Source organism: Ruditapes philippinarum, unplaced genomic scaffold, assembly GCF_026571515.1.
Source record: "Ruditapes philippinarum isolate M1 unplaced genomic scaffold, ASM2657151v2 ctg2982_1_1_1_1, whole genome shotgun sequence".
Lineage (NCBI taxonomy): Eukaryota > Metazoa > Mollusca > Bivalvia > Venerida > Veneridae > Ruditapes > Ruditapes philippinarum.
Genome location: NW_026862122.1, coordinates 48,132 through 74,290, shown reverse-complemented (window position 1 = coordinate 74,290; position 26,159 = coordinate 48,132). Strand labels below are relative to the sequence as shown.

At 33.4% G+C, this 26,159-nt stretch overlaps 1 protein-coding gene across 1 annotated transcript; it reads left to right on the top strand.

Moving 5' to 3' along the window:
• Window positions 1–9,999: 9,999 nt before the first annotated feature.
• Window positions 10,000–18,349, top strand: LOC132718018 (KIF-binding protein-like). The gene has a single exon (XM_060701622.1). It carries the CDS (start codon window positions 10,009–10,011, stop codon window positions 11,941–11,943), a length of 1,935 nt encoding a protein of 644 aa, XP_060557605.1. The 5' UTR covers window positions 10,000–10,008; the 3' UTR covers window positions 11,944–18,349.
• Window positions 18,350–26,159: the final 7,810 nt, after the last annotated feature.

Genomic DNA, 26,159 nt, shown 5'->3' with positions numbered 1-26,159 from the left:
CGGCGAATAACAATTCAAAAATTTTCAAAGATTATTGGAAAAACTGGTTGCAGCATCACCGGGGGTTATGCATGCTCCGTTGTACATAAAACCTTTAGAACGACATAAGGAAAGGGAACTGAAAAACCATAAGGGTAATTTTAATAGTTTTTTTACAATCACGCCAGATATTTTGGAAAATTTGCGATGGTGGATTACTCATATACATTCATGTTTCAAAAGTATTACATCGCCTGACCCGAATAACATTATGTTTACTGATTCTTCGGGACATATGTGGGGCGGTATGATAAAACAGAAAATAGACGAACAAATGGTTTTTGGTCGGCGGAAGAACAAAATCAACATATCAATGTGTTAGAATTAAAAGCGTGTCAAGTTGGGCTTATTGTCGCTTTTTAAACACAACAGAAATATCTATATAAAACTTTATATGGATAACACTACGAGTGTATCATACATAAATAATTACGGGGGAAGAATAGATTCATTGAATAAAATTGCACGCGATATCTGGCATTGGTGTATTCAAAGAAACATTTTGTTGTCAGCACATCATGTATCGGGGTCATTGAACCGCACGGCAGACAAACTGAGTCGTACTGGAAATGAAGATTTAGAATGGAGTATATCACCTGAGATGTTCACAGCAATTTGTCGGTCTTTCCCGTCCTTAAATATAGATTTATTTGCATCTCGCTTAAATAACAAGTTTCCGACGTATGTTTCAAGACAACCTGACCCAAATGCTTTTGCTATAGACGCTTTTTCATTCTCATGGCATGATAATTGTTATTATTGTTTTCCACCTTTCAGTGTAATAGGCAGGGTCCTGCAAAAAGTAGAAATAGATCAAACTGATCTACTGTGTTTAGTAGCACCAATATGGCCTGCACAGACATGGTGGCCGACATTAATACAACTTATTGTTGCACCATGCCTTCTACTTCAGCACCCTCAGGACATCCTTACGTTGTGCCATCGACCGGGAAAGAAACACCCATTAAAAAAGATGAGGCTGGCGCTTTTTCCCTTATCAGGAAAGCGCTTGAAGATAGAGGGATTTCAAATGAAGCTCAGCAGATTATCATTAATTCGTGGCGGAGAACAACCAGGAAAACAGTATCAAACATATCTTAAACAATGGTTTCATTTCTGTGAAGGGAAACACGATCCCTTTAAACCCTTTGTAGCAACAGTGATAGCATTTTTTGTCTCACCTATATTCAAAAGGGATAACCTACAGTGCGATTGGTATTGCCAGATCAGCAATTTGTGGGTTTGTTAAGATAACTTCAAACGTAGATTTCAGCAATAATAACCTGATATCACGGTTCATGAAAGGTGTATTTAACACAAGGCCGGCACTTCCGAGATATAAAGAGATATGGGATGTGCGAACAGTTTTAGATTTTTTATCAAAAAACAGAAAATGATACATTATTATTTTTGGCTGGAAAATTAAGCATGTTGTTTTTATTGTTGTCAGCTCAGCGGTGTCAAACACTCCATCTCATTTGTTTGGAAGACATTAATATTTCAGACGAAAGATTGATAATAAACACTCCACATTTATTAAAAAGATCGAAACCTGGTCGGCATCAGACACCCTTTTTGTTTGACAGTTTTAAATCAGATAAACGCTTGTGTATTGTCAGCGTCATTAGTGAGTATTTACAGAGAACGAAAGACCTCAGAAATACCAATAAATTACTGATATCAACGGTCAAGCCTCATGGGGCCGTTTCAAAACAAACAATTTGTCGCTGGATTAAGCTAATTATGCACAAAGCTGGGGTGCATAAATCATTCAAACCACATAGCACGCGCGCCGCTGCGTCTTCAATCGCACACATGCGTGGAGTCCCGTTACAGACGATAATTGAATCAGCGGGATGGAGCAATGCTAAGACAATCGCTAAATATTATGATAAACCAGTATCAAATACCAATGGAAAATCTATGCAGGCTATCATAGATATTGCTAATTAGAGTGTATAATAAAGGAAAAAAAAAAAACTGTAGTGATAATAATAATTATAGCTATATTTAATTACTTTCTATATAGTTGTGCATGGCATTTATATTCTGTAAAAATGATTTTACCGAATTGCAGAATACAAAAAGACCTTTATGTCTTGAAATTAAATCGTTGTTCTTCATAATAACATGAAAGATAAATATTTACTATGGAGTTGGATGGCACGTAATGTCCTTTCCAAAATATCGCAAAAAGGACTCTAAAATCTCTGTGGGGCCCATTAGTGAGTTTATATGTAGGATGAAATTAAATGATTAAGCTAGACTTACCTGTAAGGTGAAGGTTAATCATGATTTCATCCACATAAAACTCACTAAGGGCTCACACACCCAACCCGCTACCTCCCCGTTTAAACTGATATTTTTGCGATATTATTCGGCATTACTTACTCTAAAATATGACCACTGGCTGCTGATAGCTGCGTCTTCTCTCTGTGTGAGCCCTTAGTGAGTTTTATGTGGATGAAATCATGATTAACCTTCACCTTACAGGTAAGTCTAGCTTAATCATTTAATTAAACTGTATGCAGCAAGTAATTCCCCATATTAATAAGTAATATAGAATGTAGGACAAAAACTTTGAGGTGTGGGGTTTTGTCCATCTTCTCTTAATATTTTATGTTATTTTGGTTTTGGAGCAATATATGTGGATATATTACCTGGCAAGATTTTATATCACCCGAGCCATTAGGCGAGGGTGATATTTTATCTTGGCAGGTAATATATCCACATAATATCACTCCAAAACCAAAATAATAATTTTATTACCCTTCCCATGCCGAGTAAGATGATTTTAAAATAGATCATTGCTGTTTCAATTGAAACGTCGAAACAAGATTCCCTTTAGTGTACGCTTTCACCACAACATGACGTCACATAAATAGATGACGTATTTGCTTTCGTACCTAACGAATGCAAACAAGAGAAAAGGAGTAGTAAATATTTTTTATTTGACACTTAAAAAGTGCTTGTATATCGGAATTTACACCGCGTAAAATCGAACCGTACGCACATCGCCACAACGCATGTTGTTTGCAACTTGGGATACCCAGAGGGGAAATTTAGTGTGTATATTACCCGTCTGGCTCGGTAATATAAATTTCTTTCGGCGGATCAATATCCAATCAAAAAGAATGGAAAAAATCTGGAAGGGTAATAAAGTAATACATTGTTAGCATAAGGGATTGGGCTCGAATAAAAAAATTAGCTTTATTGCATAACTATTAAGATCACTTGGTTTGTTGGTGAAAAAAAAATATTAATGAGCAATTTTTCAATATTAAAAACTTGCCATCCATTAATACCCTTAAGTACTTTGATTCCTTATGCACTTGTCATTATGTTTTATCTGCCCCACTCACATGGAAAATAATGGGGACTTTGATTTGTGGACAACCACTTTAAGATCTAATGAAATATCCAATGGTGTGATCCACAACAATTTCTTCTACATAATGTAAGTAAGCGGCTATATCCAAATATTTGTTGCTAAAATAAAATAATTGAATTGACTCAGTAGTATATGGACAACTGGCAGGTTAAGACGTGTCTCAATTCCCATGCTATTCGTAACCCACAACACTTTTGACAGTGGATATTAGTAGGATATAGAAGACTCAAACACAATTTCCGTCTTTTTAGTTAGTTTACTTTTCAAAAGAAGCTAGCATTAGACTTGCTAATATCATAAAGCAAAAGTTTTTCTGTGTTTTTATTTATGATCATAATAATTGAACATGACAATTTTGAAATTAAGTGCATTATCTCTCAAATAATATAGTGGCTTGTATTATTAAATAATTCAAATCAGATTTTTTTTGTAAACCATGAAAATAATGTCTAAAAAGTCTCTCTGGTATGGTGTAGATAATGATTTCACCATTTTTAAACAACTTTAAATGAAAAGTCGCTGCCATCTGCTAGTAACTTCTACCAGATCATCCCTTTTCTAGATTGTTTTCTTATTCCTACCCATAATAATAATAGATTATTTGGTTTCAATTACCAAATTGTAAAAAAATTGGTTTGAAGTCCCCCAAATTTGAAATGTACTTATGATAACAAGGGATTTTTCTATACTTGTAGCACGAATAACATGTATGTAATTTAAATTCTGAAGCTACATTAACTTTAAGGGGCAATGAGTTTGCAGAATATTTTTTGTAAAATTTTCCAAGAATATTTTTTAAAAAAGAATTAAAGCACAGTAGGCAGTGTTATACAGGATTTGAAAGTTGCTTGCCTCGATCAATATACTGGAGTTATTAGCTAAATACATTTTGGTCTTATTTAAAGGCCCATTAAGCGCCAGAAATGCTTCGAAAGCTTGTTTTTGTTTGGTGTTCTATTAGTTTCCAAAAAGTTACACATTTGAGATACATCTGAGCCATCATTTGTTTCTTTTCTATTTTGGCATTTAGTACAGTACAGTACAGTACAGTGATTTTTTATAGCAATTAAAATGTTAAAATACTGCTTTGTTTACATTTTGCTACTTTTATGACAAATAATTTCACATTCAGAGCTTCTTTTTTCATGTGAAAAGTATCGTACATGCTCTAAAACCATTATTTACACATTATAAAACTCTTGTTTGCTGTTTCTAACGAAGGCAAAAAGTATTCCTTTCTGGGGCAAAATTAGGGCTGGATCAATATACCGGTTATTCGGTATTTATCGATTTTCCGTTTTTCAATACGGTACGGTTATCGGGTTTTAGCCATACCGATACAAAGGGAGACAACCTAATAAAAGAGTGTAACTTATAAACATGATGGCTTTACATTAATTATTAAAACTATCGTCTTTAAAATGTCAGCACAAAAGTTAAAAGTGTGGAAATTTCTCTAAAGTAAATGTTAAGAAGGCTGCGGTGACTAATTTAGGTGGAACAACGAATATGTCAATACAAAAAATGACGGATAAATCTCGTGACATAATTGGTCCGGAAATTCAATCTCCTATTTCTAAAACTGGAAAAAAAATACCTTCAGGTCGGCAGTAGTTTTTATTAGACCAAACAGTTACTTGTAATTTAATCAAACACATATTGTTAACACATAAATCCTACAAATTTATTGATTTTCCAAGATGTAGTTTGCTAACTAAATAAATGTGACTGCGCGAAGACATAGCTAAAATTAGTTTCCCGGTACATTACGGATTACGACACCTAATGAAGTCCTCAACATCATTACATGATATTTCAATTTTTAATGTAATTTTACCATTTAAGATAGAAAAAACATGATTTATTAGAAAAAATTCAATGTTCCATTACTATCTCAGCGTATATATTTCAAATTTTACAAAAATTCAGAACAGTTGACTTGTAGACAGTACTAGACTCCTGCCATAATAAATAGTGATGTTTTAATTATTTTCTGCTTTAACTTTTCCTAGTATTTACATTATCATATTTTTGCATTGAATTATTTTAACAAAGCTTTTTTATTTTTTCAAAATAATTGTTTTATCTAAAAAAGGGGCCATCATGTCATTTTCAAAATAGTATCTCAAAATTACTAATTAAGGTACCTATGCACCTGCTATATATTATATAACATCATAAACAAATTCAAAATCTAAAACAGATATAAGAAAGATTCAATAATATTTCACCAGGACATCTGTGAAATGTAAAAAGTACTTTTAATAAATACATCCTAACAATGAAGCATCATTGTACTGTATCGTCAATACGTATTGTGTATCGCGGGTCTGTATCGCAATACGTATCGTATCGGAAATTTCTGATCAATACCCAGCCCTAGGCAAAATGTGACTTTAAAGGGACTCAACTGAGGTTTTTTGCCTTGACAGGACTAGATATTATTTTTCAACATTTATGTTCCATTTGATGTAGGTCTAGACCAAAAACAGGTGTAAAAAAAATCATTTCAATCCCTAAGTCTGTTTTCCCAGAATAATAATTCTAATCATGAAATTTAATGAATTTTGAAAAGCATTCAATGCTTTTAACTAAATTAGGCTTAGAATAACACAAAAATATGATTTTCTATATATTTGTGGGTATATTTTTAATACTTGTTTGCAAATCTTTTTCATATTTTAGTTTTGGACCTCAGTTGAGTTTGTTCCTTTAATTAATAGTCTTCAATTAAAATGGTTCATGTACATAGAAAGTTATCAGTTACTTGTTTCACTAGGAGAATGACTTCAGAATTTATTTTTTTCAACATCAGACATGTGGTGTACTCCTTAAATGATCTCTTACAATGAAACATAAATATTAAAAGAACCATTAACAATGTGATATTTAATTGAATATCTTCATTTAATTGATAAACTTGAATGATTTTAAATACTTAAACAGATTTTATTTTATGTGCAAATCAATGTCTTTAAAACACAGTACAAAAGTTTAGTGTATAATATGTAAAATATATGTGATAAAATTGTTATACATTGGTATAGAAAAATATTTAAAGTTAATTTTCTATAACTTTTGTCCTGTCAATTGGTTACCGTGACTTCTGTAAATAGTAATAATATACCGGTAATTCAGTTATTCTGTAAAATTCTTAGCAACAGATAATCTGTTAAAGAAACAAAGGAGGTTTAAATGATGCAGTTTGTTCTTGCATTACTGTACATTTTCTAAAAAGAAAATAGAAGAGAAAATGCATTTGAAATTGTTTTGACTTCAATTATAAGCAAGTCTTGTTTCATGGACATTATTATATATTTAAAGTAGATCTGATATTGTTACAAAGAGACAGTGCTATCTTTCTGCACTTTTATGACATCACTGTGATTTATTTTATATACTTTTGCCTATGTTGCAGAAAAGATACTTTATATATATGCAATAAGGACGTAAGTCAAGTTACTCCCTTATTGCATAAAAAAAAGAAGTCACCTTGAGATAGGCCCTTATAGTATTATCAAAAAGTAGATATAAATAAATAATATACTTTGTTCAAACTTTCAGAGGTCATGAGTAAGACTAAAATAATGTCAAAAATGATATAAAACCATTTTTGGAAAAAAATGTAGTTACTCCCTTATTGCGTTAAGCCCTCGATTTTTGCTCATACAGCCTTATATTTTTTACTTGATGTCTTAGTTTAATACAAACATGCCAAGGGAGGTCCTCCTTCTTTGGGTGTAGTAAGGGGTCATTTGGGTCAAGGTCAATGTTACCAATGTCAAGGTCACCAATGTTAAAAATAGATTTTTACATTTTACAGGTGTATTGACCTTATCCTATAGACAGATGTTATTTATAATTGATAGAAACATAAACTTTGATGGAGTTAGTGGTCAGTTGGGTCAAGGTAACCAGTGCTAAAAATAGATTGTTACACATTTGCTCATACAGCCTTTATTAAGTGACAGATATATTTTATATTTGGTAGGAAGATAACTTGCATGGTATTCATCCTTTTGATTGGGGTAGGGATCAGTGGGTCAAGGTCACTTGTGCTAAAAATAGATTTTTACACTTTTGCCCATACAGCTTTTATTTATTGACAGATGTATTTCATATTTGGTAGGAAGATAACTTGCATGGTATTCTTCCTTTGGATGGAGTAAGGGGTCAGTCGGGTGAAGGTCACCAGTGCTTAAAATAAATTTTTACACTCTTTATTTATTGACAGATGTATTTCATATTTGGTAGGAAGATAATTTACATGGTATTCTTCTTTTGGATAGAGTTAGGGGTCAGTTTGTTCAAGGTCACCAGCGCTCAAAATAGATTTTTACACTTTTGCCCATACAGCCTTTATTTAATGACAGATGTATTTCATATTTGGTAGGAAGATAATTTGCATGAAGTTGAATATTTTTCAACTTCACAAGTCAGAGCAATGACTTGGCAACTTATATTTTTCACAATTTCAAAATGCCATGACTTTTGTCAAGCTATATAACTTGTGTTTACAATTTTTTGGCAATTTTTCGTCCATAACTGAGTGAATGGGTAAACATTTTTTGAAATATTGCTACTGACAATTATCTGAGCCGGGGGCATTTGTGTTTAACAAACACGTTCTTGTTTACAAACAGATTTATCCATATAAATTACATTTTTAAACCATATGTAACTTTTAGATACTTATGTAATGGTGTAGTTTATAATTTTAACCAATTATACATGTAATAATACTGTCTTGTTTTTTATAAATGATATTTGGTATGTTTGATATCAATAAAAATATAATTGAACCCTAAGTATGCTACTATCCTGCTTTTCAACATAATATTGGTATGATATGTTCATATATCGGAATTATGTAGAGACTGTCCACAGTGACTCCCTCTCTATAATGACCTTTTTAGTTCACCTGTCACAAAGTGACAGGGTGAGCTTTTGTGATCGATTTTCGTCCGGCGTCTGTCCGGCCGTAAACTTTTACTTTAAATGACATCTCCTCATAAACCACTAAGCCAATTTCATCCAAACTTCACAGGAATGTTCTTTGGTGGTCACCTTTAAAAATTGTTCAAAGAATTTAATTCCATGCAGAACTCTGGTTGCCATGGCAACCAAAAGAAAAAACTTTAAATATCTTTTTCTAAAAAACCCAAAGAGCTAGAGCTTAGATATTTGGCATGAAACATCTTCTAGTGAGTGTCTACCAAGTTTGTTCAAATAAAAGCCCTGGGGTCAAAATTGGTCCCGCCCCAGGGGGTCATTGATTTTCCCTATATGTATATAGTAAAAACTTAAAAAATCTTCTTTTAAAGAACCCAAAGAGCTAGAGCTAAGATATTTAGCATGAAACATCTTCTAATGGGTGTCTACCAAGTTTGTTCAAATAACAGCCCTGGGGTCAAAATTGGCCCCGCCCCAGGGGGTCATTGATTTTCCCAATATGCATATAGTAAAAACTTAAAAATCTTCTTTTAAAGAACCCAAAGAGCTAGAGCTAAGATATTTAGCATGAAACATGTTCTAATGGATGTCTACCAAGTTTGTTCAAATAAGAGCCCTTGGGTCAAAATTAGCCCCGCCCCAGGGGGCCATTGATTTTCCCTATATGAATAAAGTAAAAACTTAAAAATCTTCTTTTAAAGAACCCAAAGAGCTAGAGCTAATATATTTAGCATGAAACATGTTCTAATGGATGTCTACCAAGTTTGTTGAAATAAAAGCCCTTGGGTCAAAATTGGCCCAGCCCCAGGGGACATTGATTTTCCTTATATGTGTATTAGCAAAAACTTACAAATCGTCTTCGAAAAAACCAGAATAGCTAGAGTTTAGATATTAAGCATGAAACATCTTCTAGTAAGTGTCTACAAAGATTGTTCAAATAAAAGCCCTGGATTCAAAACTGGCCCTGCCCCAGGGGTGTTATTGTTTTTAAATATAATTATGTGTAAAGAAAAAACTTAAAAAATCTTCTTTTAAAAAACTCAACGAGCTAGACCTTAGATGTTTAGCATGAAACAACTTCTAATGGGTGTCTACCAAGTTTGTTCAAATAAAAGCCCTGGGGTTTAAACTGGCCCCGCTCCGTGGGGCCTATATACAGGTGAGCGACTTCAGGGCCATCATGGCCCTCTTGTTATATTCAGGTGAGTGATTTCAGGGCCATCATGGCTGTCTTTCCATGAAATCCAATGTACCATGTAATTTAGGCACCATTTTCTCAGCAATTGAAACTGCAAAAGTTTGAAACTTTTATGGATAAATGTACATACAAAAACAAATTTTTAAAGCATTGCAATTAGTTCTAGGTTGACCCACATATTAGGGTTGTGATTGAGTAAATCTCTTTTGAAAAAAAATGACTGATAAGAAATTATGAGCAAGGGGCATTTGTGTTTAAAGGCAATCTTGTTCTTTCTGAACTCTGTTCACTACAAAGTTCTTTTGTGTTTGCCTTTGGAAATAAAAAAGAGTTTAAGCATGGTCCCTGCTTGACAGTGGTTCTTGCTATTGAACTTTAACAATGCTTACATTACACCAGTACATTGCTCCATGGATTGCGAGTTTATATGAACATGCATTCAAATATTGCTTATATATTTTCAGGTATCAATTACACAAGTACTGAGGAACAAAGCACAGGAGAAGAACATTTACAGAAATGCCTGGAAAAAATGGAGGATTTCAAGTTATCCTTGAAAGGGACTGGCATATACCTTGAAGCCCTTAACAATATGGGAATATTATTTACTGGATGGAGAAGGCCAGAGGAAGCTTTAGAATATTTCAAGCAAGCAGAATTACTGTACATTGACTTTAAGAACGTTATTGGAGGTGCCCCGTATATGGTTGATGAATTTCTGTCTCCCCCTACTGATGACAAAAATAAGTTAGAATTTGAGAGAGCTAAAACATTGGAGAGTACATATACACATACACTATTTTATTTTGCTCAGGTTTATCAGCTGCTTGGTAAGGCAGATGTATCTGCACAATATTGTCATTTCACTTTGCAGAGACAGCTTGACTCATCAGATCTTGACTCGTTAGACTGGAGTCTTCAAGCGGCAACTTTATCTCAGTATTATATGACAGAGAGAGAGTTTACAATGTCTCGTCATTGTCTTGCCAGTGCTGAAGTCATTTTTGCGCAAGCTGAATCAAATGATTTAAATTGTCCTGATGAGATAAAAGAAAAAGTTAATCAAGCAAGAGCAGATATTGATCGCTGCTGGATCAAATATGGACTTGGTTTGCTAGAATATTCAAAAGAAAAACAATTAGAGACATTAACTTGTCAGTCAGGAGGCAATGAAGGGGAAATAACTATAAGACATGGATCAGCAGCAAGTGAAACTCAAAGCAATACAAGTACATCAACCAGTAGAAAGGCTATTAGTAATGCAAACACTTCACAAAATGAAAGATCAGACAGTTGTACTAGCATTCTATCAAATGTTGGAAATGTCTCTAAAAGCTGTGAAAATCATCAAATGAAAGAAAATACCAATATTGATAAGGTCAAAGAAAAGGACACTGAAACTAGTCAGCCACAAGAGCAAAATAACACGGGGTCCTCAGATGAAGAAAGTGCTGAGGTTGATATAAATGACACAGAGAGTGAACATGTAGATGAGAGTGATCAAAGCCAGCTAGTGCCAAATGAACACAAAACTGAAAGAAGTATACTGGATTTGGAAAAAAATAGAATAGAAAGGAAAAAGCAGGTACATGAAAGATTTAACCTGGAAACTACATCATATGAGGAAAAGATAAGTGATAAACATGCAATGAATTTTGAGCAAGCAAGACTTATCTTTCTTTTCATTAAAGACATGATTGGAAAAGCAAAAGAATTTTATAAGCTAGAGTATCACTGTCCAGACTATGTTGGCATTGTACAAGATCATAGCATGTCTTTCAAACTACTGTCCTATTTTGAAATAGATCTAGAAAGACAGTGCAAGATGCACAAGAGGCGAATAGATATGTTGACAGAAGTCCTGAAAGAGCTAAGTCTACAGCACTATCTGTTAGTGTGTCGACAGCTGATGTTTGAGATTGCAGACACTTACAGTGCCATGTATGATCTAAAACTGGCTATACTAGAAGTATCTGGAGAAGAGGTGCAACCAACTCCCCATCATGTGAGAAAGTTAAATGCTCTTGTAAGTGACAGTATTAAATACTACCAAGAATACCTGAACACTCTTAAAGGGGGTAAACCGATGTATCCAGATGAGTTTCCTGTAAATGATGTTAGGCCAGGATTGGTAGCAATGTTTTGTATGGGGAGATTGTTTTCTAAGTTTTTGACAGGAGATGTGCAAACTCGCCTTTTGAACATTAAGAAAACCAAGGATTGTTACCAGTTTCTTGTTGACTATTGCGAAAGAAATCCATCAGCAGTACAACTTGTTGAAAGCGAGCTTGAGATATGTAAAGAAATGGTCCAACTTCTTCCAGCTAAAATGGAAAGAATTCGTTTACAGTCAGAGATATAAAGCATAATTGGTGTTGAATGCATAATGTTCATGAAACAAAATTTGGTTTACAATATATTTCTTAGATTGCTGTCCAATTATTTTGCAATTTCTCTGTTACCGTTAATTAATAATTGCGTGTATACAGTGACATCTATAAATTAGGGCTGCAATGATTACCAAATGTTCGATTCAATTGAATATCAATTTCAGGCTCCCCAATTTGATTATTATCCATTCAATTCATGCTTGCTTACTATTTTGTCTTTATTGGACAATTCTGTTGATTTGCTTAAAAATGAGTCATGAAATTAAGGCCATATGAAATATGACCTTGACAACCTAATTCATTAGACTCAACTGTATTATGGCAAAGTTCAATTGTATAGAAACAAAAAAAAAAGTCATATGTCTCTACACTACTATTTAGTGTTGTATTATATAATGCAGTGGCATAGCATTTTTATGCCCCCGCCATGTAATGGCCGGGGCATATAGTGTTACCCTATTCCGTCAGTCCGTTCTTCCATCCTTCCGTCCTTCTGTCATTCTGTCATCATCAGTTTCCGTTCATTATCTTAAGAACGGTTGCACACATTTAACTCAAATTTGACATATGGATATGTCATGAGAAAATACAGGTCAAGTTCGAATTTGGTCATGGTTCGATGATTTTTGGCAGAGTTATGCCCCTTTTATTTTGAAAATAATATGAAATTTTCAGTTTCCGTTCATTATCTCCCAAACGGTACGACACATTCAACTCAAACTTGACATATGCATATGTCATGAGAAAATACAGGTCAAGTTCGAATTTGGTCATGGTTCGATGATTTTTGGCAGAGTTATGCCCCTTTTACTTTTAAAATAATATGAAATTTTCAGTTTCCGTTCATTATCTCCCCAATGGTACAACAACATTCAACTCAAACTTGACATATGGATATGTTATATAAAAATATAGGTCAAGTTCAAATTTGGTCATGGATCGATGATTTTTGGCAGAGTTATGCCCTTTTTACTTTGAAAATTATATGAAATTTTCAGTTTCCGTTCATTATCTCCCCAAAGGTACGACACATTCAACTCAAACTTGACATATGGATATGTCATGAGAAAATACAGGTCAAGTTCGAATTTGGTCATGGTTCGATGATTTTTGGCAGAGTTATGCCCCTTTTACTTTTAAAATAATATGAAATTTTCAGTTTCCGTTCATTATCTCCCCAATGGTACAACACATTCAACTCAAACTTGACATATGGATATGTTATATAAAAATATAGGTCAAGTTCAAATTTGGTCATGGATCGATGATTTTTGGCAGAGTTATGCCCCTTTTACTTTGAAAATTATATGAAATTTTCAGTTTCCGTTCATTATCTCCCCAAAGGTACAACACATTCAACTCAAACTTGACATATGGATATGTCATGAAAAAATACAGGTCAAGTTTGAATTTGGTCATGGTTCGATGATTTTTGGCAGAGTTATGCCCCTTTTACTTTGAAAACAATATGAAATTTTCAGTTTCTGTTCATTATCTCCCCAAAGGTACAACACATTCAACTCAAACTTGACATATGGATGCGTCAAAGGAATGCGCAGGTCAAGTTCAAATTTGGTCATGGTTTAATGATTTTTGGCAGAGTTATGCCCCTTTCACTTTGAAAGTAATATGAAATTTTCAGTTTCCATTTATTATCTCCCCAATGGTACAACACATTTAACTCAAATTTGACATATGGATATGTTTTTGGAATGCCCAGGCCAAGTTAGAATTTGGTCATGGTTCAATGATTTTTGGCAGAGGAATGCCCCTTTCACTTTGAAAATAATATGAAATTTACAGTTTCTGTTCATTATCTACCCAACAGTGTTACATATTCAACTTAAATTTGACATATGGATATGTCAAAGGAATGGGCAGGTCAAGTTGGAATTTGGTCATGGTTTGACGATTTTTTGGCAGAGTTATGTCCCTTTCACTTTGAAAATAATATAGTTACATCTTAGGAATAAGCAGTTTAGGTTTGAATTTGGTCGTGGTTCAATGATTTTAGACAAACTTATCTTTCCTGAATGTTGGAAAAATTTTGAACTTTCAGTTTCAGCACTCATACTTTTAGCCATAATTTTGGCTACAAATATGCAATATGCTATTTTTAAAAGGTTAAGACTGAATAATTTCAGTGCCTTGAACATTGTATGAAAATGGTTTGTGTTAACATTTAAAAGTTTTAAGGGCTTTGAACTTAAAATGAAAAAAATAATTAATGCACCATCTGAAATTTTGGCTGCATGCGGGGGCATCCGTGGCATGATGACACATTTCTAGTTCACAAATGCATAACCATTATCTCAACTTATTTGACTTTTTAAAAAGTGGTCTATTTGAAAAACAATTTTAATCAAAGATATGACAGTTATATGATAAGTACATTTACAGGTCTGACTTTTTAGCTTGACTATACAAAGTATATGGAGAGCTGTCCTACTTGCGTCCGCGTCCAGATTTCAGATTAAAGTTTTGGTGCAGTAAAATATTTTTCACTATAACTTTGTCATTTCATAAGGTATCAACTTCAAACTTCAAATATATGTTCCTTATCATCAACCACATCTTATGTGACAAGGTTCATAACTCTAGCATCAATATTTTAAGATTTATCTCCCCTTGAACTAAGAATTTTCCTAAGAAAATATTATTTTTAGCTCACCTGTTTCTTTGTGACAGGGTGAGCTTTTGTGATCGCTTTTCGTCCGTCGTCCATCCGTCCGTTGTCCGTAAACTTTTACTTTAAATGACATCTCTTTATAAACCACTAAGCCAATTTCATCCAAACTTCACAGGATTGTTCCTTTGGTGGTCACCTTTGAAAATTGTTCAGAGAATTTAATTCCATGCAGAACTCAACCAAAAGAAAAAACTTTAAATTTCTTCTTCTAAAAAACCCAAAGAGCTAGAGCTTAGATATTTGGCATGAAACATCTTCTAGTGAGTGTCTACCAAGTTTGTTCAAATAAAAGCCCTGGGGTCAAAATTGGCCCCGCCCCAGGGGGTCATTGATTTTCCCTATATGTATATAATTAAAACTTAAAAAATCTTCTTTTAAAGAACCCAAAGAGCTAGAGCTAAGATATTTAGCATGAAACATCTTCTAATGGGTGTCTACCAAGTTTGTTCAAATAAAAGCCATGGGGTCAAAATTGGCCCAGCCCCGGGGTCATTGATTTTCCTTATATGTGTATAGCAAAAACTTAAAAAATCTTCTTTGAAAAAACCCAAATAGGTGAAACATCTTCTAGTGAGTGTCTACAAAGTTTGTTCAAATAAAAGCCCTGGGGTCAAAATTGGCCCCGCCTTGGGGGTCATTGATTTTCCTTATATGTGTATAGCAAAAACTTAAAATCTTCTTTGAAAAAACCCAAATAGCTAGAGTTTAGATATTAAGCATGAAACATCTTCTAGTGAGTGTCTACAAAGTTTGTTCAAATAAAAGCCCTGGGGTCAAAATTGGCCCCGTCCCGGGGGGCATTGATTTTTCCTATATGCATATAGTAAAAACTTAAAAATCTTTTAAAGAACCCAAAGAGCTAGAGCTAAGATATTTAGCATGAAACATGTTCTAATGGATGTCTACCAAGTTTGTTCAAATAAGAGCCCTTGGGTAAAAATTGGCCCCGCCCCAGGCAGGTCATTGATTTTCCCTATATGAATACAGCAAAAAACTTAAAAATCTTCTTTTAAAGAACCCAAATAGCTAGAGCTAAGATATTTAGGATGAAACATAATCTAATGGATGTCTACCAAGTTTGTTCAAATAAGAGGCCTTGGGTCAAAATTGGCCCAGCCCCAGGGGACATTGATTTTCCTTATATGTGTATAGCAAAAACTTAAAAATCTTCTTCGAAAAAACCCAAATAGCTAGAGTTTAGATATTAAGCATGAAACATCTTCTAGTAAGTGTCTACAAAGATTGTTCAAATAAAAGCCCTGGGGTCAAAACTGGCCCTGCCCCAGGGGTGTAATTGTTTTTAAATATATGTGTAAAGAAAAAACTTCAAAAATCTTCTTTTAAAAAACCCAACGAGCTAGACCTTAGATGTTTAGCATGAAACATCTAATGGGTGTCTACCAAGTTTGTTCAAATAAAAGCCCTGGAGTTTGAACTGGCCCCTTCAGGGCGACTTCAGGGTTATCATGGCCCTCTTGTTTTACTGTTACTAATTTATTAGTCCCCTACCGGTTTACCGGAGGGGACTTTAGGTTTACCCTCCGTCCGTCTGTCTGTCAGTCCGTCCGTCCACAAAACTGGATCCCGCGATAACTTGAAAAGTACTGAAAATATTTTTATGAAACTTGATATATGGGTAGATGGCAGTATGGAGATTATGCACGTCTTTTTCTTTTCTTCCTATGTTAAAAATTCTGGTTGCTATGGCAACAAATAGAGTGAAAATATGGTAAATTTTATACATAAACTGGATCCAGTGTTAACGCAAAAAGTAATAGAAATATTTTTATGAAACTTGTAATATGGGTAGATGGCAGTCTGGAGATTATGCACGTCTTTTTCTTTTCTTCCTATATTGAAAATTCTGGTTGCTATGGCAACACATAGACTGAAAATATGGCAAATTTTACACATAAACTGAATCCAGTGATAACTCAAAAAGTACTGGAAATATTTTTATGAAACTTGACATATGGGTAGATGGCAGTCTGGAGATTATGCATGTCTTATCTTTTCTTCCTATTTTGAAAAAATATTGGTTGCCTTGGCAACAAATAGGCTTAAAACATGGCAAATATAACAATATTTGTGATTAGTCAAAAAGAGCTGAAAATTTTTATGAAATTGCATCTTTAATTCAAGAGTTATCTCCTCTTTAAGAATTTTGCTTTTAAAAATATTAATTTTTGGTAACAGGGATGTTTCAAATATTAACTTTAGAGTGTCCTTCAGTCCGTCTGTTCATAAAAACTGTTTCCTGTGATCACTTTTAAAGAACTTTTCCAACAAATTTACTTAAAATAGAGAAAAATTGAAACATTAGTGAATGGCAAATGGCCCTTCAGAATGTTGATGGGGTTCTAACCGGTAGGGGACTTATGGATTGCTTGCAATACTATGATAATTGCTTGTTTCTTAAGGGATCAACTTCATACTTCAAATATATGTACCTTATGATCATCCACATCTTATGTGACAAGGTTCATAACTCTAGCACAAATATTTTCAGATTTATCTCCCCTTGAACTTAAAATTTTCTTTAAAAAATATTATTTTTTACTGTTACTTATTTATTTCTTAAGGGAACAACTTCATACTTCAAATATATGTACCTTATTATTAACCACGTTATGTGACAAGGTTCATAACTCTAGCACCAATATTGCAAGAATGATCTCCCCATAAACTTAGATTTTTAAGCCCCCACAAAGTGGGGAGCATATAGCGTCGCATTTGTCCGTCTGTCTGTACGTCCTGAAATCTTGTGAAAGCAACTTCTCTTAAACAGGATGGCAGATTTTGCTTAAACTTCCAGAGATGAACAACCTTAATGTGTAGATGGCAGAAAAGGAAGGAATTTTCGCTGCGACCAAATTTAACAGAATTATGGCCCTTTGTTGATTTTTTCACTATATACTATGTAGAAATTTTTTGAACGCAACTACTCTTTAAACAGGATGGCAGATTTTGCTTAAACTTCCAGGGATGTACAATCTTAATGTGTAGATGGTAGTAAAGGAAGGGATTTTTGCTGCGACCAAATTTAACAGAATTATGGCCCTTTGTTGATTTTTTCACTTAATAATATACCATATAGAAATTTTGTGAACGCAACACCTCTTAAACCGGATGGCAGATTTTGCTTAAACTTGCAGGGATGAACAACCTTAATGTGTAGATGGAAGTAAAGGAAGGAATTTTTGCTGCGACCAAATTTAACAGAATTATGGCCCTTTGTTGATTTTTTCACTATATACCATATATATTTTGTCATTGGGGGCATCTGTGTCCTTTGGACAAAGTTCTAGTTTACTTGAAAAATGTTATTTCCTACTATAACTTTTTAATTTTAAAGGTATCTACCTCAAACTTCAAATACTAGTACTTATTCCTTATCATTAATAACATTTTATGTGACAAGGCTCATAACTCTTGAAGCAATATTTACAGATTTATCTCTCTTTGAACTTAGGATTTTCTTTAAGAAATATTATAACTTCTTTACTTTTTAAGGTATCTACTTCAAACTTCAAATATATATTTCTTATCAATACACACATGTTGTGTGACAAGGTTCATAACTCTAGCGTGAATATTTCTAGAATTATTCCCCTTGATCTTGGAAGTTTTGTTAACAATGTTATTGTTTTACTATAACTTAACACATAATTAAACATAATTGATTTTTCTTTCATAGTTTTGTCTTCCTTACTGCGTCCAGTATTTTATTAGTCATGCCTCGCTGTCTCCTGTGACAGCTCTTGCTTAGCTCACTTGTCACAAAGTGACATGGTGAGCTTTTGTGATGGCATTTCGTCCGGGGTCCGTCCGTAAACTTTTACTTTAAACAACATCTCCTCATAAACCACTAAGCCAATTTCATCCAAACTTCACAGGAATGTTCCTTTGGTAGTCAACTTTAAAAATTGTTAAAGAATTTAATTACAAGCAGAACTCAGGTTGCCATGGCAACTGAAAGAAAAAACTTAAAATATCTTATTTTAGAAAACCGGAAGTGCTAGAGTTTGGCATGAAACATCATCTAGTCAGTGTCTACCAAGTTTGCTCAAATAAATGCCCTTGGGTCAAAATTGGCCCTGCCCGGGGGCCTATATACAGGTGAGCGATTTCAGGGCCATCATGGCCCTCTTGTTCTAACTCTAACTAGGCTTTTCAAACACATTCACATCAGTGGTTTATGCCCCGGCCATAGAATGTCAGGGGCATATAGTGTTACCCTGTTCCGTCATTCCGTCCTTGTTTCTATTCATTACCTTGGTAATGGTTGCAAACATTCAACTCAATTTTGACATAATGGATATATAAAAAAAAATACAGGTCAAGTTTGAATTTTCAAAGGAATACGCTGGTCATGTTAGAATTGGGTCATGGTCCAATGATTTTTGAGTTATGCCCCTTGATGAAATTTTCAGTTTCCGTTCATAATCATTCAACTCAAATTTGGGATATGGATGATAAAGGAATGCCCAGGTCAAATTAGAATTTGGTCATTGTTCGATGATTTTGGCATAGTAATGCCCCTTTAACTTTGAAAAATCAAAGCACTGAAAGCACTGAGGTATACATTGCTTGATAATATAATCCATTTTTGTCATTTTTACTTTGCTGAATGCGCTCTTAGCATTATTCTTTAATATGTATATCGTTTTTCCTGTCGACCGGAGTGTTCACTCTACAGTACTATACATTTTGTAGTCTTATATTTCCCTATATAACCATCGTACATCCATTGTTCTTACACTTATAACATAAGTTATCTATAGGTTTCCCACTTTTCTTTAAAAAAAGGAAATCTACCAGTATGTACATGTAGTAAAATTAAATAGTTGGAACTACAGCCAAATTGATACCAAGGTCAGACATGATTTGAAAAACTAATAATTGTTCACAAAACATTAGTGACATTGTAGCTAAACAATTTACACAACAATGGTTACATTATTTCCCTTAAGTATGTGAAATTCTTTGACAAGGAATTACATTGTTGTAACTAAAAAGGGATATCATTCAGTCAAATCCATACTAGAGTGATCATGGATCTTTTGCATAATTACATCTCAATCAAAAACTGTTTCAAGCAGGGTCTTTGAAAGACCCTGTTTCAAGTGAATAATTCAGTAGTTCTGTAGACTTTTTTGCGTGCAAAACATAATTATTTCAAACAGGAATTTATTATACAAATTGAATTGATTTGAGTCAGTCATGTTATACAAAAGTGTATATGTATCTAGGTTTTGAATATTGAACCATTATAATGATAAAGGACATGTATGAAGTTCAAAACTAATCTGCAGTAGTTCGTCCAAAACAGAATTAACAAAACGAAATTGGAAACTATAAACAGATCAATACATTAATTAATATAAACAGATTAAAATAATTCATTTTCCTACTTTCTGAACATAAATTTAATGTATTTATTTCTTAATGCTTACACTGATATACAGTTAGTTTCAAATGATTATTTCTTATCGTCGACTCTGGCCACAGATACCTATATTTAGCATACCTATATTAAGCTCCATGCTCTGGCTTAATCGTCAATATTCTAAGTTTGACGAATTGTTATGGGTCAAATGGTCGAGTGGCCGAATCTTTATTTTTACTCGTTACTGAATCAGGCAATAAACGCGGAATTTCGAAACATATTTCTTTTAAAAAATCTAAGGCATACAAAAGTGAAAGAAAATCATGTGCAAAAAGGTATCCAAAAGAAATTAGCTTACGAAATTTATAATTTTCGAAGCCACGATAATTGCTAGATTTTAAAAAAAAAAACATTTTCCAAATTTTGTTATGGAGCTCCATACTCATTTTGTAAAACATTTTAGATCAATTTAATTGCATAAATGTAAATCAGGAATTTTATTTGATTAACCCTTTCCCCCATGAGCATATTGTGAAAAATGGCCGTTTTCACTGAAAAGCCTCCTGTTACAAGATCAAACTGCTATGAAACTATGAAAAATGCTTCAATACTACAGTAAACTTCACTTATAGCGAACACGGTTATAGCGAACTTCCGGTTATAAGGAACAATTTATTTTGGCCCGAATTTTGCCCTTCTTTATTTAATATAAAAATATACGGTTATAGCGAACACGGTTATAAGGAATTATCGCTTATAAGGAACTCATTTCTTAGTCCCAATTTAGTTAAAAGTGCATAAAATTACACTTTTATAACGAACTCCAAATATCGGCTATTCGTAAATATATCCCGCATTTTCAACTGGCACGGAATAAAACTCGCGGAATGTACCGTTTATTGTTGTATGTAATTCAATATATGAAAATGATTTTGTATAGAAGTATGTAATAGTTTTCAATTTAGGGCATGTTTAGCTTGAGTTCTTGTCACAAAGATAAAACGGTAATTCCTTTTATTCTATAATTTCTTTTCTTTAATAGTTTTGCTCGAGTAAAATAATTATCGGTTTTCAACATAATCACGCATGCTTGCAAACATAATCCATAGAAAACTACAAAGTATGCTTGATTGAAATGAAAAGAAATCTTTATATTTAATAAGTTAAAGTCACCCTTAAAATATAATAGAAGATATTCAATATAAAAGGAAGAAAAATGGAAAATCTTGTTTATTCTTATTCATTGAAAGAAAACGAAAAACACTGAGTTAAGAAACAAAATATGATGTTTTATGAAAAATTGAGAAAGAGAGTAAAACTAAAACTGAAATAGCTAAGGATTTTTCAAATTCCAAAATGTACGCTCTCGGGTATTGCGTCTAAAAAAGAATAAATGACTAATTATTCTTAATCAAATGCTCTTAAAAATGGCGGCCGATGTTTAACAATTAGTTCGTTATATGTGAATCTGTTCGCTATAAAAACTCCTAATACAAGGAACTAATTCGCTATATCCTTACAAGGAACTCCGGATATAAGGAACATATTTTGAATGTCCCAATGAGTTCGTTATAAGCGGAGTTTACTGTAATCAAACTTGGCACAAATGTTGACTGGACCATTGCCTTTGTAACGACATGCTCAGTCTCAAATTTCCTGTTACCATGGCAACCAGGGGACATCTCAAAATTGCCAAAAATCACTATTTTGCCTCGATTTTTTCCATCAAAATTTATTTCAAAGGGCTGCAACTTCTCAAGGGATTGAGATAGAGTCAAAGGCTTTTCAGCGTTGGTTAAACATTACATTATGATCGACCTGGGGTCATTTTTAGCCTCTCACAAGTCCAAAATTTTCTTGGCGATGAAGGGGACTCAGCCCCCCTTCAAACCCCCCTAACAGAAGGGGGCACATCCCCCTTCTGGCAACCCCCTGATGTATCTTTTGGATGGGGGGCGGCTCCGAAAAAGTGCTCAATTTTTTTAGCAACATTTCTCAAACGAAAACTTATGTTTGGGGCCCAAATAGGACATTTTTTCACTATTTGAGGCCCAAAAAAAGGGGGGGGGGGTCGAAAGTGCGTTGTTTCGCGTATATATGTGGTAAAGGGTTAAATATCTATCTTAGATGTTTCGTCCCATTAATATGATTCTGACGACTTTACTTTTTAGTTTCCGTTCATTATCTCCGCAATTGTTGTGCACATTCAACTCAAATTTGACATATAGATACATGTTAGGGATAAGCAGGTCAAGTTTGAATTTGGTTGTGGTTTAATGATTTTGGACAAAGTTATCTCTCTTGAATGTTAGAAAAATTTAGAATTTTCAGTTTCAGCACTCATACTTTTGGAAATGTATGTAGTCATTATTTTGGCTACAGATATGCAATATGCAATTTACAAAATGTTAACACTGAATAGTTTCAGTGCCTTGAACTTTGTATAAAAATGGTAATGAATAGTTTTAAGGGCTTTGAACTTAATATGAAAAAATAGTTTGTGCAGACAAATTTGGATCTGAAATTTTGCTGCATGCGGAGGCATCCGTGGCGTGACGACCAATTCTAGTCTTTTCATGTGTTGCATCAAGTTAGTTGTAATTACCAACTCCAGCAAAACATTACATATTGCTTTGTTTAATTCCTTCCTCATGAAAACCAAGGTATTCCTATGCTTTTTATGCTCCCCGAAAAATTTCGGGGGAGCATATAGTCGTCGGGTTGTCCGACAGTCCGTCCGTACGTACGTCCCGAATTCGTGTCCGGCCCATAACTTTGTTATTTGAAGTCGGATTTTAAAACTATTTCACAGAAATGATCACCATATTGAGACGACGTGTCGCGCGCAACATTTGGCTCGCTACCTTGAAGGTCAAGGTCACAGCATGACCTTGCAGCAAAATCGTGTCCAATCAATTACTTCATTATTTGACACGATTTGCCACAATTGTTCACAATAATCAGATGATGTGTTATGCGCAACAACATTCACCTACCGTCAAGGTCACACTTGGAGGTCAAAGATAAACATAGTCTGTTATAGGGTATATTTTGTATCCGGTCCATAACTTTTTCATAGATAAAAGGATTTTGTAAATACTTGCCACAAATAGTCACTATAATAAGACAATGTGTCATGCGCAACACCTGCATCCCTACCTCCAAGTTCAAGGTCACACTTAGAGGTAAAAAATAAACATAGTCTGTTTTAGGTTATATTGTGTGTCAAATCTAGAACTTCTTTGGGATTTTGAAATAACTAGGCACAAATAGTCACAATAATAAGACAATATGTCAAGTACAACACCTGCACCCTACCTCCAAGGTCAAGGTCACACTTAGAGGTCAAATGTTAACAAGAGTCTGTTGTATGGTATATTTTGTGTCCCGTCCATAACTTCTTCATAGATCAAGGGATTTTGAAAATACTTGGCACAAATAGTCACAATGATAGGATGATATTCATGCGTAACACCTGTGTCCCTACCTCCAAGGTCAAGGTCACAGAGGTCAAAGATTTACATAGTCTGTTTTAGGGTATATTTCGTGTCCAGTCCATAACTTTTTCATAGATCAAGATATTTTAAAAATACTTTGCACAAATAATCACAATAATAAGATGATATGTCAGGCTCAAAACATGGGTTTCTTACCTCCAAGGTCACACTTAGAGGTCAGAGATTAACATAGTCTGTTTTAGATTATATTTTGTGTCCGATCTATAACTTCTTCATAGTTCAAGGGATTTTGAAAATACTTGGCACAAATAGTTACAATAATAATAATAATCATCATCATCTTTATTTAAAGAAGGTTACACATTAAGAACATACAATAACAATCATATATATCTTATTTCCAATGTGGTCATCTGAAATAGAAAACAACAACAGGACATGCATAGATAGAAAAATGAATGTATAATATGTAATTTTTAGCTCGACTTTTTTTTTTAAAAAACAGGTAGAGGTATTGTTATAGTCGCGGCAACGCCGCAAACTTGTACCTGGATCATAACTTTTTCAGTTCTTGGTGTATTGTCTTCATACTTGGCCACAACAACCCTTGGGACGAGACCTTTCAGTAGACCACACTAACCTTGACCTTCATCCATAAATGACCTTGACCTTCAAGGTTAAAAGTCCAATTTTTGCTTGTTCTTGCTATTATTGGCTGTAACTTTGTTATTTTTAAATGTATTGTCTTCAAACTTGAACATAATAATCTTCAAGAATATCCCTTAAAAATAACCAGACAGACCTTGACCTTCACTCATAAATAACCTTGACTTTGAAGGTCAAATTATTGAAATTTTCATATATTTTTTTTGCTATTATTGGCTGTAACTTTGTTATTTTTGGATGGATTGTCTTCAAACTTGAACATAATAATCTTCAAGGATAACCCTTAAAAAAACCAGACAGACTTTGACCTTCACTCAATAATGACCTTGACTTTGAAGGTCAAATTATTGAAATTTTCATTGTTTTGGCTGTAACAGGCTGTAACTTTGCTATTATTGAAGGGATCAACTTCATATTATAACAGAACATTTTTAAGGACAAGACCTTGTTGTTTATCAAACCAAAATTGACTTGGGCTCTTTAATGACCTTGACCTTGAAGGTTAAATTACTGAATTTTCTCAGATTTGTGCATTAAATGTATATATATATATATCATCTTCAACAACAACAACTATAGAATTGCGTGTTTCTATTTATAGAATTGCGTGTTTCTATTTATAGAAATGTGTGTTTCTATTTATAGAAATGTGTGTTTCTATTTATAGAAGTGTGTGTTTCTATTTTTAAAATTGCGTGTTACTATTTTTAGAATTGCATGTTTCTATTTATAGAATTACGTGTTTCTAGCTATAGAATTACGTGTTTCTATTTAAAGAATTGCGTGTTTCTATTTTTCTATTTATAGAATTGCGTGTTTCTATTTATAGAATTGTGTGTATCTATTTTTAGAATTGCATGTTTCTATTTATAGAATTGCATGTATATATTTTTAGAATTGCTTGTTTCTTTTTTAGAATAGCATGTTTCTTTTCATAGAATTGCGTGTTTCTATTTATAGAATTGCAAATTTCTATTTATAGAATTGCGTGTTTCTATTTTTAGAATTGCGTGTTACTATTTTTAGAATTGCGTGTTTCTATTTTTAGAATTACGTGTTTCTATTTTTAGAATTGTGTGTATCTATTTATAGAATTGCGTGTTTCTATTTATAGAATTGCGTGTTTCTATTTTTAGAATTGCGTGTTTCTTTTTATAGAATTGCGTGTTTCTATTTTTAGAATTGCGTGTTTCTATTTTTAGAATTGCGTGTTTCTATTTTTAGAATTGCGTGTTTCTATTTTTAGAATTACGTGTTTCTATTTTTAGAATTGTGTGTATCTATTTATAGAATTGCGTGTTTCTATTTATAGAATTGCGTGTTTCTATATGTATATAAAATGAGTATATTTATATATACAAAATATATAGACAAAACTAATGTGACAAGACAGACCGATTAAATTTATAATCAAAGTGCTGAAAGCACTGTGTGCGACGGACATGAAAATGGAATTGCATAAATGCTGTCAAAAAAGGACCAAGGTTTTTTTTTTATTATTATTTACAAAGGGCAGCAAAATTCTATGCCTGAGTTTTATGGAGCTTGGATAGAAACTTCCAATTATGACTAAAGACATGTAAAGGTTTCATATGAATATCTTCTGTTTTCTTTTGAAAACTGATGTTATATGTTTAAATGAATACCACAAGTATATATTTGTTGTCCTAAAGATTGATTTTCTTGCAAAGTTTTAAATTAAGATTTTTCTAACCTAATAAATGACTATTACTCTGTTAAAATGATGGGTTCAGAGAGTAACCTCCATTTATAATTCTGAAAACATATACAATAAAATAGAAAGAAATAAGCAAGATTAATTTGTTTCAAAATTGTCAATTTGTTCTGTCAAAATGTTCTGTCATGCCCAGTAACACACTAACGTGCGATTTTAACGCATAAAATACAAAGAGTATGCAAATTTTTCGAGGTCTGTGCGTCCAAAACGCATACTTATTGCCAATGGGAAATTAACAAAATCGGCAA

Coding starts and splice junctions, on each gene's coding strand:
- LOC132718018 (XM_060701622.1), top strand. CDS start 10,009: ATGAACATGCATTCAAATATTGCTTATATATTTTCAGGTATCAATTAC.